Raw genomic sequence first — 16,569 nt, forward strand, 5'->3', positions numbered from 1 at the left:
TATCAATCTATATTGTTATACAAATATTTTACTCTTCGGTTATGGCCTTTTTTTTTCATCATTGCTCTTCTATCTCAAATCAGTTGCCGTTCCTCTCGCTAAGCCAAAATCGCTGCGTACGCCTCTGTACTTGATCGTCGCGTCACACAGTGGGGCCTTTTGGCATTTTACATTGCAAAAATCATAGCTTCTAAACCAATGAAGCGATTTTAAAAATTTAAAAAGCTTATCATAAAGAATACCTTAAGCTTCAAAATGAATGTTTGTCAAAAGTGCTGGGTGTTCGTGGTGCTGTAATATTCAAGGTCAAAGTCAGAAAATATTTCCAAGCATGTTTTTCCTTTAAAAATGGATCGAAACCCGGTTTTTTTCAATCACAAATAAAATTTTTCATTGTTTTAGACGTAACATTAGATGTAACATTTTTTAATGTTTTATTTTGGTTTTTTAACGTAATTACAAAAAGAAAAAAAACATTTTTTTAAAATTTTTTTTTTAGGTTAACTTTGAAAATTTGCTATTGATGGCTGATTTTCTTCAAAATAATTTTCAATATTTACATCAGTATCTAATAAACTCAACATTTCGGGACTATAGTTGCTATTTTCCAAATCCTTTCGTGATCGCACGTGTCTCAGTGATGCAATAAGTGGGTCCGAAGAGGCTGCTAGCATGTTAAAAAGGTCTTCATTTTGTCTAACACGAGAAGTTTTTAATGTATTAGTGTATCTGAACCTTTTGTAGTCCTTGTTTTTACATTCCTGTGCTTCTTCGGATAGCTCTCCAAGTGGTAAACACTGATATTCTATTAAATCCTTTCCGTGAGCCCAAATCCTATGTACCGTTGGGGTAAGTTTTTTTTGCGGGTACAATTCAGTCAAAAGATGAGCAGTCTTTGAAGGATATTCGGCAAATTTTTCACCATTTACCATTTCCTTGCAATTTATAACAATCAAGATAACAGCCAACCTTTTAATGATCTCTTGACTAACACCTGTTATAAGGAAAACCCCTCTTCCTCAGTGTACTTAGTGGGGACTAAATTTGGTGGGGTTGGAATACTTTCCTTAATCCTATGTAGTCGAATAGGACTGGCGATCTGCACCGCTTTCGTAATGCTCGCCTTTGCCCTCTCTTCTTCCTTTTCATACTTTGAAGAAAGTGATTCTGAAAGATGCTCCATTGTAATGCTTTCAGTAGCACGCTGAAGCTTTCGTTTCCTTGTAAACGTTGAACAATCTTCCACATCTTTATGCGGCCTTCTTCTTCCTCGGCTAGTTGATGGTTGATCATCTTCGTGCTGCGAATCTACGAATGCCGTATACTCTTCAAGCCAAACTTCATTTTTTTTTTACGAAATTTGCCAGATTTCTGCCGCTTGCGATCTATTTTGGCCTTAGGTTACATTGTGTATATTTGATTTTTACCGTAGGCTTCGTACTAGCGTTTTCGAATGAAACGCCCATCTCCTTCAGCACTCCCATTTCAAAATCATTTAAGTTTTCACAATCGTGGAAAACTTTAAAAATTCTTTCATTCTTTAACAACATTTTTGCACAAATAAATAGAACTGTCTTGAAATATATTGACAAATACTATTCAGTCCGGATTTAAGGTGTTTCCACTGGAGTTAAAAATAAACTGTCGCAAACGAGAGAAACAATTAGCTCTTTAAGTTATATTTATTGAATTAACTACGTAGAACAAAAAATCGGTATTACCCTTTTTGTATTAATTAGGTAAAAAACTTAATATTTATCTCCAATTCGTTAAACGGAAATAAAAAGGACCAACCTGCAACTAGAATCAATTTTTCATCAACTTAAAGCAGGTAATTAGCAATATAACATTGTAGAAAGAGATATATATAAACAGGCAAATATGAATGCACTCTTCTTCTTCCTTATACCTGCAAAGCATTTTTTCGTCGAGGATGCATTGGTTTTATGGCTTACGCATCGGTGTCGCAGGTCTGCGCATATTGGGACCATATACATCTGATAGGTAAATATTTCACCTAACTAGTGTATGTAGTCCGGCATTGATCCTAGTTGATCTAGTTTAAAAAACGCCAATATTTTGTGTATTTTTTAAACGCTTCTAGTTCAATGACGATTTAATCAATTTTTAAAATATATGAAACATGCTATTAATAAAGATCGCACTTTTGAGAGAAAAAAATTCAAGATCGATTGTTGAAATCGCCCAATATTGTTATCATTTATGTCTCAACTTTGGGCACCTCTAGCACCCATTAATCTCAACCGATTTCAGATTTCATTTTTGGATTCATAATCTCTGAAGTATTCCCTATCGATTGCATATATAATTTTTGCCAAACGCGATCATGAAAAAACGTATTTTTGCAACGCTATCCGAGCAGAGGCCCAACTGTGTGTCGTAAGGGCCACTTGAACATACTGCGCATAGAATCGTCAACGTTCGCTATATAATTAAGTTGAAACTCTTGTGTTTGTAAGTAAAGTACCGGGTTATTACAGGATGAATATCAGAAATAGAACAAAATCAAATATTTTTTGTAAATAATGAACAATCTTACCTTGGTTAACTGCCTATTTAGGTATAGAATATTTCGCGCTAAAATGCTTATCGACTTTAAACGTGCCGTTTGTCATAATTTTCCTTCGATTACCTTCAAATTTTCACAAAAAATAATAAGAGCTCCTTAAGAAGCTAACAATGGAGAAAAAAAAGCAGAAATAATTGTCCATATATATGTATCAGTTATAATTGATATATATTTGATTAACAAAATAGAAATAAAAAATAATAATTATGATTCAATTTTAAAAATAAAACCTATATAATTTAAGGGGGAATAAGTACTTAAAATTAATAAAATTTTGTTTGTGGTTTCATTACAGAGTTATCCATTATAAAGCAAAAATCTCTGAAAATTGATCAAGAACTGGAAGTTTCCGAAAAAAAGACCAAAGAGTTAATGCTTGACATTCAAAAGCATACGGCAAAACTAGAATTGCTTAATGACAAGATTTACAAAACAAGAAATCTTTATGATCACGAAGAATCCGAATTTGAGCATGAACAGACTGAACGTAGTGACAAGCTTAAGGTATGTTGCACCAAAATATAAAAATATACAATAAAGTTATAGCAACATACTTAGGCAGACACCAATTCAAGGTCCCAAGGTTGGACATGCCGCTTACCGCCGGATGGCTAGCCATCAGATTACGAACAGAATACTCGCCATGATCTTTTTTTCCTAAGTGTATTTTTCTCTAAAATATACAAAGAATATGCTTATATTCTTTCCAGAGAATCTTTTGGTTTTACTGGCTGTAGCGCAGTCAGTGGAGAGCTTCACAGTGGTTCCTTTTGTCATTTTACATTGCAAAAATCATAGCTTTTAAACCGATAAAGCTATTTTAAAAATTTAAAAAGCACTTGTTAAAGAATTCCTCAAGCGTCAAACTTAATTTCTAGGAGTGCTGGGTATCCGTGGTGCTGTAATGTTCAAGGTCAAAGTCAAAAAATATTTCCAAGCATGTTTTTTCCTTTAAAAATGGAATGAAAACCGTTTGTTTTTTCAATCACAAATGGAATTTTTATTATTTTAAACGATTATGCAATTTTTTACTATAATTACAAAAAATGAAAAAATGCAATTTTCCAAATCCTTTCGTGTCTCAGCGATACAATAAGTGCGGCTGCCAGCATGTTGAAAGGGTCTTCTTTTTGTCTAGCACGAGATGTTTTCAATGTATTAGTGTATCTTAAACTTTGTAGTCCTTGTTTTTACATTCCTGTACTTCTTCAGATAGCTCTACAATTGGGAAACACCGATATTCTATTAAATCCCTTCCGTGTGGATACAATTCAGTCAAAAGTTGAGCTGTTTAAAATATTAGTCATTTTTTTCTTAACCATTTATCATTTCCTTACAATTTATAGCATTCAATTGAGTAAAGATGTCATTTAAAGATGTAATTTTATCATTTTCAAAAAATCTCCTTGAAGTATTTTCATCATTCGTATTTCCGTTTCCGAGCTTTGTACAGTCAACTTTCAGTCCTAGCTTCTGAGAGAATGCAGATGTATAATCTTCTTCCTACTCTGTATATCCTCACAAGGTGTAGTATCCGTTTGTGTTTCTCCTGGCCGAGGAAGTGTCTAAAAAAAATCAAACATAACCGTAAATGTTTTTCTACCATTGGTTTGTATTAATTAGGTAAAAACCTAAATATTTTTATCCAATTAGGTAAACGGAAATAAAGAGGACCAACCTGACACCTTCATCAACTTAAATTTCATTTACATGTCAGTTTTTCTAAAGTAGGTAATCGGCAATCTAACATTGTAAAAAAGGCATATATATAACCATGTAGTATTCACAAAACAGCATTACGCAATGTTATTAATTAATTACAAACAATCCACAGGCAAATATGGATGCCCTCTTCTTCCTTATACCTGCAGCGCATTTTTAGGCGAGCTTTCCCTAGTTTTATGGCTAATGCATCGAATTCGCAAATTTTCGCAGATTGGGATCATATACATCTGATAGGTAAATATTTCTTCTACCTAGTGTATGTAGGCCGGCATTGATCAAAGTTGATTCTTGTTAGTTGTATTCCACAAAAATTCAAAAAACGCCAATACTTGGTGTAATTTTGAAACACTTCTAGTTCAATAAAGACTTTAGTAATTCTTGAAATTTATGAAATATGCTATTAATAAAGAACATACTCTTCAGATAAAAAAACCAAGATTGATTGTTGAAATATTCAATATTCACTTTTAAAGTCGCGACTTTTTGTAAAAGCTAATATTTATTCCCTACTACTAATTGTAAGTGATTATTTCCTATTACAATAAGTGAAATAATAAGAAAGATTAAGCCTTCACAACTAAAAATAAAAGAAAAAAAAATTACACTGAATATAAACACAGAGACAAAAACACGTATCACTGAGTTGCGGGTGAGCAAAAGACGAGAGCGATAGAGCGCGCAACAACAATATGTACAAAGAGCGCAAAAGTTAGTTACAACGGTAAGATGTAAGAACGCAAGAGCAAACAAGATAAACAAAACAACATCACATCTAAAGCAAGTTTTGTTGTAAGTTAAATTTATGTTAAAATTTTACTTTGCGAATGGAGCTATATGATATAGTGAGTTTTCACGTTCAATATATTTTGAGATATTTTTCTTAGTCCTAGTACTTAATCTTAATCCTGGGGATACTGCACGCGATCGATACTGCACCCTAATTACGTATTATTGGGTTTGTTCTGTAATTTCTTTTAAGACGAGTTCTATTATTAGATGTGTGGCAAAAACGGATGCCCTCTCTTTGTCTCTATATATTTCCTTTGAGCCCAGTCTTCTTATTGTCATAACGCCTTGGAGAGGTTGCGATTGGCATGCCATTTGCGAAGTTTTGCTGCTGGTGACCGAGCACTCTGCCATTCTCTTCTCAGACGTCGTTTTTCCGTGTCTAGTTGTTCTACCCACCGGTTTGTAGGCCTGTCAACAGGTTCGGTATACGTAGAGGTAGGTGGGGTAAATACTCTCGCAACATCCAGTTTCGGCGAACGGTCAATGTGGGCATTCATATAAATTATGAATTTAATCCAATTTGTTTTGTTGTTTGTAATCCTATATGAGCGAGTACTTGCGGTCTTGTTAATAGTGTAAATAGCACTGGAGAGTGATCGGAAGTTAAATCTAGCAGTGTCTCCGCAGTAATCCGGATACGCGGAATCCTCTTGGTTACTGCAAAATCAATTAAGTCAGGCACTTTCCGTGGGTCTGTGGGCCAGTATGTTGACCTACTCGGTGAGACGCAATCCATCATATTGAATGGGTTGATTATTGTGTTGCACAACTGCTTGCTTTACGATTTACCAGGCGAGATGGAAAAGTTTTAAACATCTTGACTGAAACCAATACTTGCCAATTGTGTTCGATATGTCGAGCGAGTCCAAAAGACTTCATGGAAAATGCTAAAATGGACTCACCAAAATTTAAGCCAAGATATGAAGCATTAAAATATGGCATAAGTCCTTTACATGGTTGGATTCGATTTTTTGAATTCGTTCTTAAAATTGCATATAGACTGAAACTTAAAATATGGCAAGTGAGAGATGAAAATGGAAAAAAAGAAATGCCGGACAAAAAAAGACGGTACAGAAGCAGATGTGGAATGCTATGGCTCTACATGTGGATAAGCCGAAGCAGAATGGCAATGGAAATACCAACGACGGCAATACAGCAAGGAGGGCGTTTGCACAACCTAAGCTAGTAGCTGAAATTGATGAATTTCTCATTGCATATTTTAACAATATTTTAATTGCTATTTCTTGCCATTTAATCCAACACAATTTAAAAAATATTGTCAGAAAACAATTACTTTATATATGTCCTTGTATCCATGTCGGCAACAGTCCATAAAGTGTTAATGCACGGCTACCAAATAATAGGAGCATCAATACTTCCTTTAGGTGTTCTTGGAGAGAACGCCTCAGAAGCTCGCAACAAATACTATAAGAGTGACAGGAGAACACATGCTCGAAAGAGTACACGGCAGAAAAAAATGGCAGATGTTTTCCGCAGAGCAATGGATTCTTCGAGCATCTATCTAACAAAAAGATTGGGTCAGCAAAATAAACTACCCCTACCATCAGACGTAATCGAACTTTTGGAATCACCAAACTTTTTATATCTTAGTAACATAAACAATAATAACAATCTTCCCGATTTTGATTTGTATACGGTTCTTGATTAGGATACCAGTCCCGCCATGAGCTTTTCCGTCTGAATGGTTTGTTGCGTAGAAGGTATATTTTGGTATTTGCAAATTATTTTTTGATGCTAAATGTGTTTCCGATATCAACATGACGTCGATTTTACTTGATTCTAGGAGTAGTAGCAGTTCGTTTTTGTGCTAGGATATGCCTTTATTTATTATCAACCAATAAGATCAGTAGTGCCTTTAAACCACTTTGAGTGATATTTCTGATATTTGTGTGTTGGAAACAATGACTTAATCCCCTTTAACATAACCTGAAGCCCTTTAGTGCTTTTTAGTTGGTAGGTATAAAAGTTGAAATGGAAATTGTCGAAACCCAACAATACGTTAGAGAGTATATTCAACAAGACAAAAAGCAAGATTGATACAATGGAAAAGAGCTACGTAGTTTATAAAATACCACGTAACGGGACCAATGAAGAAAACTGTGATTAAATGTATATAGGGACAACCAAATCGAGGCTAAAAACTAGACTATCACTGTGCCGCCTCTGGACATTCACAAAGTTTTGACGCAGCAAACAGCATCAAATAGACCAAGAGCAACATTACAACAAACGCTATACTTTGGAGGTGTTGCACATAATAAATACCCCGACATGTATAAAACTAAATTATAAGGTAGATACAGACAACTGCGCCCATTTATACAGGCATTTTTTAGGGACAAGTCAGTGTGTAGCTCCACATCACAGTGTGCGGACGTGTAAAAATAGGATGTTTCTTGTTGTCAAAGTAATATTATGATAATTACAATTAAATGTTTTTATAGTTGCCCTGAAGACGACCACCGATGAGTGGTCGAAATATATCGAAAATAAAAAGAAACTGTTTCTTTATTTATGTTTTGATTTACCCAACAATTTGACCTCGAGTCGGCAAATCATACCACTAACAATCAAAAGGTCGCAAAAATCAACAATTATAGTGTTTATTAATAAAATAATGGTACAGTACATAGCAAGAATATGTGGTATAGACCTTGTAGTAGTAGTAGTTCCCTTGTAGTAGTAACAGTAGTAGGAGTTCCCTCGTAGTAGTAACAGTAGTAGTAGTAGGAACCGTTGTACTAGTTCCCTCGTAATAGAAGCCGTAGTAGTAGTTCTCTCGTAGTACTAGCAGTAGTAGTTGTATCAGCAGGGAAGTAAGCCGATGTTATCCCATAGTAATTAGTAGAACGACTGAGAAGTATAGCTGTTAACAGGCCTTTTAACTGTGCAACGATAACAGCTTCTTAGTGAGGAGTCACATACATATAAGAACTGTTATCGATAGAATATCGATAAGAAACGATATACGATGCATGAGGAGTAGAGTCAGTCTGTAGAGAGAGTCTGATGAGTAGAGTCTGTGGAGTAGAGTGAGTCGGTAAAGTTGCGTCTCGAAGTGTGTGTAAAAAATAAAGAGAAACATTGTGAACTACTTAATAATTTTGTTAATAAGCTAATAGAATATCATAATTCAATAAAGCTGATAAAATAAAAAATAAGTGTTTGTAAATCGAATCACAACAACTATGGGCCTCATCTAGGAGATTTCGTCCCGGATAAGGTGGAAGGTCCACATCTTTAGGGGCTCGTCCGGGATAAGGTTGAAAGTCCACATCTTTGGGGGCTCATCCAGGATCGTTAGACGGTAGGACTATCCATCAATCTGAAATCCGTTACTGTACATCAGTCATCAAATTGTTGTACAAAAAACGTTAAATCAATGGGGAAAAATTGTGAAATTCAACCAATTTTTGGAATAAGTCGCACACAGGACAGAGTGAGACATCAGCAGACAAACGGAAAGAAAAAAGCACTCTGATCGTCAACTCCAAATTTTGGGCGCCATGTCGTAATAAGAAAAAAGTGAAATCCACAAGAGCGACAGAAACGGCATCACGGCAACGAGAGAGACAACGGCATGATCGTGCGAAGCTGAACGAAGAAGCAACAAGACGAAGACCTAAGAGAAAAGGCAATAAGGCACAAAGAGTGTGCAAAAACGAGGCACTGAGTGTGCGAACAAGACGAGAGAGCAACATTCACACAGCGGCGGCATCAACCCCAAAAGTGTGTGTGACGCGACGACCGATAGCAGGGCAATGACGAGGCAGCAAGACAAAAATTGTATCCAGAGAGGAGCAGCATTCACACAGGGCACAAAGAGTCTTCAGAGAGCCACATTCGCACCGACGGCGGCATCAACCCCAAAAGTGTGTGTGACGCACAGTTGGGCCTCTGCTCGGATAGCGTTGCAAAAATCAGTTTTTTCATGAACGCGTATGGCAAAAATTATATATGCAATCGATACGGAATACTTCAGAGATTATGAATCCAAAAATGAAATCTGAAATCGGTTGAGATTAATGGGTGCTAGAGGTGCCCAAAGTTGAGACATAAATGATAACAATATTGGGCGATTTCAACAATCGATCTTGGATTTTTTTCTCTCAAAAGTGCGATCTTTATTAATAGCATGTTTCATATATTTTAAAAATTGATTAAATTGTTATTGAACTAGAAGCGTTTAAAAAATACACAAAATATTGGCGTTTTTTAAACTAGATCAACTAGGATCAATGCCGGACTACATACACTAGTTAGGTGAAATATTTACCTATCAGATGTATATGGTCCCAATATGCGCAGACCTGCGACACCGATGCGTAAGTCATAAAACCAACGCATCCTCGTCGAAAAAATGCTTTGCAGGTATAAGGAAGAAGAAGAGTGCATTCATATTTGCCTGTTTATATATATCTCTTTCTACAATGTTAGATTGCTAATTACCTGCTTTAAGTTGATGAAAAATTGATTCTAGTTGCAGGTTGGTCCTTTTTATTTCCGTTTAACGAATTGGAGATAAATATTAAGTTTTTTACCTAATTAATACAAAAAGGGTAATACCGATTTTTTGTTCTACGTAGTTAATTCAATAAATATAACTTAAAGAGCTAATTGTTCCTCTCGTTTGCGACAGTTTATTTTTAACTCCAGTGGAAACACCTTAAATCCGGACTGAATAGTATTTGTCAATATATTTCAAGACAGTTCTATTTATTTGTGCAAAAATGTTGTTAAAGAATGAAAGAATTTTTAAAGTTTTCCACGATTGTGAAAACTTAAATGATTTTGAAATGGGAGTGCTGAAGGAGATAGGCGTTTCATTCGAAAACGCTAGTACGAAGCCTAAGGTAAAAATCAAATATACACAATGTAACCTAAGGCGAAAATAGATCGCAAGCGGCAGAAATCTGGCAAATTTCGTGAAAAACTAGCCGAGGAAAAGGAATGCCGCATAAAGATGTGGAAGATTGTTCAACGTTTACAAGGAAACGAAAGCATCAGGGTGCTACTGAAAGCATTACAATGGAGCATCTTTCAGAAGCACTTTCTTCAAAGTATACAAAGGAACAAGAGAGGGCAAAGGCGAGCATTACGAAAGCTGTGCAGATCGCCAGTCCTATTCGACTAAATGGGATTAAGGAAAGTATTCCAACCCCACCAAACTTAGTTGCCACTAAGTACACTGAGGAAGAGTGTTTCCCTTATTTATGGACCTGGGATTGACGAAGGAGAAGTACCAAATTTAAAGGAGTTCCTTAAAAAGTCATCACGACAATGTTCTTCCCGGATACAAAAAAATTGGATTTGCCAAGAAGGAAGCAGTACCGGCAAATAAAATTATAACAAAGGTATCTGTAGAAGAAAAACTCCAGGATTTAATGGATCACACTGCGAGGCGTCTTGTTGAAAGTATGCCTGATGGAGAGGTGGATCTTCTTCCCGAAAATTTGACATTACTCAACAAAAGGGGATGTGATGGATCATCTGGACAAAGCGCCTACAAGCAGATTATACACACAGAAGACGAAGCTATTTCTGATGAATATATGTTCATGGCTTCTGTAGTTCCTTTGCGTTTAAGAATTGAAAGTTCTGAACATTGGAGAAATCTTCGACCGTCATCGACCCACTATCGTCGGCCTTTGTTATTCAAATATGCAAAGGAGTCCTCGGAATTAATCAAATCAACTGTTGGCGACATCAAAAATCAAATAAGCTAACTGAAACCTGCTGTTTTCCAAACCAAAAGTGGAAAAACATTTACAGTTAAGTTTGATTTTTGACTGAATTGTATCCGAACTTATTGTTGAGTTTATTAGATATTGATGTAAATATTAAAAATTATTTTGAAGGAAATCAGCCATCAATACCAAACTTAACCTAAAAAATTTTTTAAAATTTTAATTTTTTAAATTAAATTTTTGTTCTTGTTGTAATTATGTGAAAAAATCAAATTAAAACATTTAAAAATGTTACATAGTCGTCTAAAACAATGAAAAATTTTATTTGTGATTTGTGTCATTATAATATTAAATCTAACTTGCACCATATCACTCGTTTGCGTTTTTGTGTGTTTGTGTTAATAATTTTTAACAATCTTAATTCTGTTAAAACCTTTGTTGGTTTTTTTCTTTTCTTTCTCTCTTTCCCACCTTTTTTTCTTTCTTGTAAATCACAAGCAACGCTCATTTGTTGTTGTCTTGAAATTTCTGTGAGTTCTTGTTGCAGTGTTTTTGTTTTTGTGATTTCTAGCTCCCGCGCTCGCGCTCTTTAACTTTTTTTTTTTTTTCTCTCTCGTTTTCGTTTCACTTGTCGCCGTTATTTGCGCTCATACTGCAGTCTGTTGTGTGTCTGTAATTTAGACTCTATAGTGCTCTCTTTATCTTTTAACCCTTGTGCACCCCCAATATCTCGCTTTCTTATTATTTCTGGACCTCAGAGTGAGTTATATATTTTAATACCAATACATATCTCATTTTTATTTGTCTGGTTACTAATTCATCTAATTAACTCATAATGCCTGTCTGTTCGGTTAAAAATTGTTTGCAGCCCGCCCCACCCCTGAATAGTTTTATTTACTGTTGGTTGTGTAAAACTACAGTACATGTTAAGTGCGCCGGCTTTACATGCAGGGTAAAGGATCTTTTAGATCAAAAAAAGGGTCTCAAATGGGGATGTGAGTCATGCCGTATCGTGGAAGATGAAATGGAACTTTTCATGCGGCAAACAAAGGATAACCTGATGAGTCTGTCCGCCAGTTTTCTTAAACTCTCGCAAGAGTTTAAAGCTGTCGAGTCTCAGTTTAGTAGTTTAACGCTACTGACTGAGTCTCGAAAGCGTAAGAAGGCAGGAGAACAGACTTCTGATTTGTCCTTGTGTTTGCCGGTCTCCACATCTATATCGGTTCCGACGCCTTCTCAACCAATGCAAACTCCAATTCCGGAGACGATGTCTGTAGTGTCCGTTTTGTCTGGGCAAGAATCTACACCCATGGATTTTGCCGATAGGGATTCTAGTGATAGTAGTGCCGGAATGCCACTTGTTGCAACTGATGCTACAATTAATGCGGTAGCTGATGCAATACCTGCAATGCCGAAACCATTGGTGGGAGTGCCACCTAAAAAACACATTTTTGTTTCGAGACTTCTCCCTGATGCTACATCGGATGATGTCATGGCCCACATTCGGGCTAAACTGAATGTCTCCAATATATCAATAGAAAAGTTCAAATTTTCATATTCTAGAGAAATTTCATCTTTTAAAATCAGTGTTCCAATTGAGTTCTTTGACTGTATCTGCAGTTCTAGCTTCTGGCCGAAAAGCTTAATTGTGAAGGAGTTTACATCCAGAAAAAAGAAGACACGGGGCCAAACAAGGATTCCTTCACCATCTATTCCTCTTTCTTCCTCATCTATTCCCACTCCTTCCTTATCTATTCCTTCTTCTACTCTATCAAAAAACTAACAACTTCCTTCTCTGTCGGCTATCAGAATGTCAGAGGCCTTAATACTAAACTTACTAAACTCTTTGTAGATAGTCTGTCTTTTGATTTTGACCTAATTGTCTTTACTGAGACTTGGTTAAAACCTGACGTTTTTGACGCCACAGTTCTACCCTCTAATTTCAATATTTTTAGACGTGATCGTACTGATCGTAGGGGTGGTGGAGTTCTTATTGCTGTAGATTCCGCCCTATCATCGGGTCTGATAACAATACCTGTCTCAAGTACTATCGAATTTATATGCGTTAAGGTATCTTTTAGTCGTTTTTCCATTTTTGTTACCTGTTCTTACATTCCACCCCAATCGGAATGGCCAACCTATTTACTACACTTAGATTCTATTAAATTTATAGTTGAACTACTTTCTGACAGAGACTTATTAATTGTCCTAGGGGACTTTAACCTGCCCACTATGACTTGGTCAACAGTTAATGGTAGCAAAACGTTGCTGCCCTCTGGGTGTCATGATTTTATTGATGGTCTGCTTGAGCTTTCGTTGGCCCAGCTGAATTCGATTTCTAATACGTCTGGCAGATTTCTGGATCTGATTTTTACTTCTGATCCTAGCTTTTGTGAAGTATCTAGAACTAGTCCAATGGTGTTACCAGAGGATAGTTATCATCCAACTTTAGAGTTATCTATTGAGTTTCCCAGCCGCGAGCCCATCTCCGAGTGTGATCCTACGGTAAGCACCCGATGTTTTCGGAAGACTGACTTTGTCGCACTAAACAATGCCTTTCTTAATACCGATTGGACTAATTTATACACTTGTACGGATATGAATTCCGCCATTTCTTTATTTTATACCACTGTTGACTCGATCTTTAATGACTGTGTACCCCTAGTGTCTCCTGTGGTGACGCAAAAATCACCATGGTTTACGCGGGGGCTGTCAAAACTGAAGAATCTTAAGTCTAGGTATTACAAAAAATATAAAGTCACGGGTCTATCATCGGATCTGTCTCGTTACTTGGTTGCTAAATCGAATTTTATTGTTTCTAATTCTAAATGCTATAATAATTACTTACAACGTTGCAAGTTGCAATTCTCCGAAAATCCTAAAGAGTTCTATAGTTTCGTTAACTCAAAGCGAAATTCTGTCTCCCTTCCATCGTTTGCAGTTTTTAATAATGATTCGGCCTCTTCTGATCAATCTATTTCTAATTTGCTAACTTCTTCTCGACTACGTACATATCTGCTAAGTACAACTCTAGCCAGATATATCCATATCCTATAACGAAATCCAACTGTATTCTTAATCCTATTATAACGCAAAGTTCGGTAGCTAAGGAACTAATGACGATTAAGCCGGTATACTCACCGGGCCCAGACGGTATTCCCGCTTGTGTCCTGAGGTTCTGTGCGGAGTCATTGTGCTCGCCTTTACTTAAGCTTTTTGAGTTGTCCGTTACACTGTCCGAGTTTCCAACTATATGGAAGGATTCGTTCATTTTACCTCTTCACAAATGTGGCAATAAATCCGACGTCACTAATTACAGAGGAATTTCTAAATTGTCAGCGATACCTAAACTGTTTGAGAAAATTATGACGTCTCAAATACAGCATTTCTGTAAATCTATTTTTTCGCCATACCAGCATGGGTTTGTCAAGAATAGGTCTACCACAACTAACCTTTTACAGTTTACATCTTTTGTAATCCAAGGTTTTAAGAAACAAAAGCAAACTGATGTTATATATACGGATTTCAGTAAGGCTTTCGATTCGGTAAACCATGCCTTACTATTACATAAGCTGAATTTAGTTGGCTTTCCGGATGCTCTGCTTGCTTGGATTTTACAATATCTAAGCAATAGGAGGCAGAGGGTTCTTTTTAGGTCCTCTCTTTCTAAGATCATTTGTGTTGAATCGGGAGTCCCACAGGGCAGTCACCTTGGCCCATTATTATTTACCATTTTTATTAATGATCTCCCCACCGTTCTTTTAAATTCCAGAGTTCTTATGTATGCCGATGATGTAAAAATCGCTAATCGCATCGTAGACTCTCTCTCATGTCATACCTTGCAAGCTGACCTGAATGCTTTTCAGGGGTGGTGTAGGACTAACCTGTTATCTCTAAACTGTTCTAAGTGCAAAGTTATGTCTTTTTATAGAGGTTCTCCCCAATTAACGAGTTACTTTTTAAATAATTTCCCGTTAGAAAAAATTAATAATACTTCCTTGGTTGTAAAAGATTTGGGGATCTTAATCGACCACAAACTTAGTTTTAATCAGCATATATCGACTACTGTTAGTAGGGCTAAGAGTGTTCTTGGCTTTATGAAGCGCTGGTCGAAGGAGTTCAAGGATCCATATATTACCAAAATACTTTTTACTTCTTTAGTCCGCCCCATATTAGAATATGGATCTTGTGTTTGGTCTCCTCAATATGAGTTTTATCAAAACAAATTAGAATCTGTACAAAAACAGTTTTTACTCTTTGCCCTTCGTGATTTGCGCTGGGATCCAACTGTACAACTTCCATCTTATTCTAGTCGACTTCAGTTAATTAACCTTCCTTCTTTAACTAATCGTAGAACAATGCTTGGTGTAACTTTTCTTTACAAACTTTTGAATGGTGAGATTGACTCTTCCGAGCTGTTGAGCCAAATTAACATTTCTGTTCCATCTAGAAGGACCCGCAATTTCACACCGCTTATACTTCCCACTTGCACAACTAACTATTCTCTGCATGAACCTTTTCGTATACTATGTAGTGACTACAACAGACTTTGGCACGTTATCGGTTCCGAAACATCGCTTCCGGGTATTAAAACTGCGATCTTGTCATTCCTCGCTCGTAATTAGTTGTAATCATCTTTATTTATACCTATCCTGTTTTCTTTTTATATGTAACCTATTATCTCATTACATTTAATATTTTCTATTTCTTTAGTTTAATTTATGTTTATATATGTAATACGCCTATGCCCTTAGGTCGGAGTGGGTAGAGGTTGTAACATTAACTTTACTTAGGGTCATTCGTAACAGGCCCGGGCCTGGTGTCATATGGGCCACTTGTTCGTACTGAGCGTTGTACGACTACGTCTATATAAAAAAAAAAAAAACCGGGTTTCGATCCATTTTTAAAGGAAAAACATGCTTGGAAATATTTTCTGACTTTGACCTTTAATATTTCAGCACCACGAACACCCAGCACTTTTGACAAACTTAAGGTATTCTTTATTATATGCTTTTTAAATTTTTGAAATCGCTTTATTGGTTCAGACGCTATGATTTTTGCAATGTAAAATGCCAGAAGGCCCCACTGTGCAACGTTTGAGCAGAACCGATTTATATTGACTAAAACTTGTGTTCTATTCACCTAATCTTAATTGAATATATAAAGTTCAAGATCTTAGTAAATTTCATAGAGAAACTCAAACTGCTTCACCTTTTTTTCGTGTAGCACAACATAGTGTTGTGGTCCATTTAAATGGTAAATGTTATTTAAGTTGATGAAAAGTTTGTCCTATTTGTGGGTTGGTCGTTTTTATTTCCGTTTACCTAATTAGATGTAAATATTAAGTTGTTTACCTAATTAATACAAAAAGGGTAATACCGATTTTTCGTTCTACCTAGTTAATTAAAAAAATATAACATAAAGAGCTACTTATTCCTCTCGTTTGCGACAGTTTATTTTTAACTTCATAAGTGGAAACACCTTAAATCAGGACTGAATAGTATTTGTCAATATAATTCAAGACAGTTTTATTTAATTGTCCAAAAATGTTGTTAAAGAATGAAAGGATTTTGAAAGTTTTCAAAGAGTGTGAAAACTTAAACGATTTTGAAATGGGATTGCTAAAGGAGATGAGCGTTTCATTCGAAAACGCTAGTACGGAGCTTAAGTTGAAAATCAAATATACACAAAATAACTTAAGGCGAAAATGGATCGCAAGCGGCAGAAATCAGAACTTAGACGATTCAACAAGTGAGG

General features: G+C 36.0%; 1 protein-coding gene across 1 annotated transcript in view; it reads left to right on the top strand.

Moving 5' to 3' along the window:
• Positions 1 to 16,569, top strand: part of LOC26529411 (coiled-coil domain-containing protein 40) — a 130,291-nt gene that overhangs the window by 82,603 nt on the left and 31,119 nt on the right. Inside the window, exon 5 of the mRNA XM_015176485.3 lies at positions 2,886 to 3,094. Coding sequence (XP_015031971.2) covers positions 2,886 to 3,094 — 209 coding nt within the window. The remainder of the gene's footprint in view (positions 1 to 2,885; positions 3,095 to 16,569) is intronic.

This window comes from Drosophila willistoni, unplaced genomic scaffold (genome assembly GCF_018902025.1).
Source record: "Drosophila willistoni isolate 14030-0811.24 unplaced genomic scaffold, UCI_dwil_1.1 Seg169, whole genome shotgun sequence".
Lineage (NCBI taxonomy): Eukaryota > Metazoa > Arthropoda > Insecta > Diptera > Drosophilidae > Drosophila > Drosophila willistoni.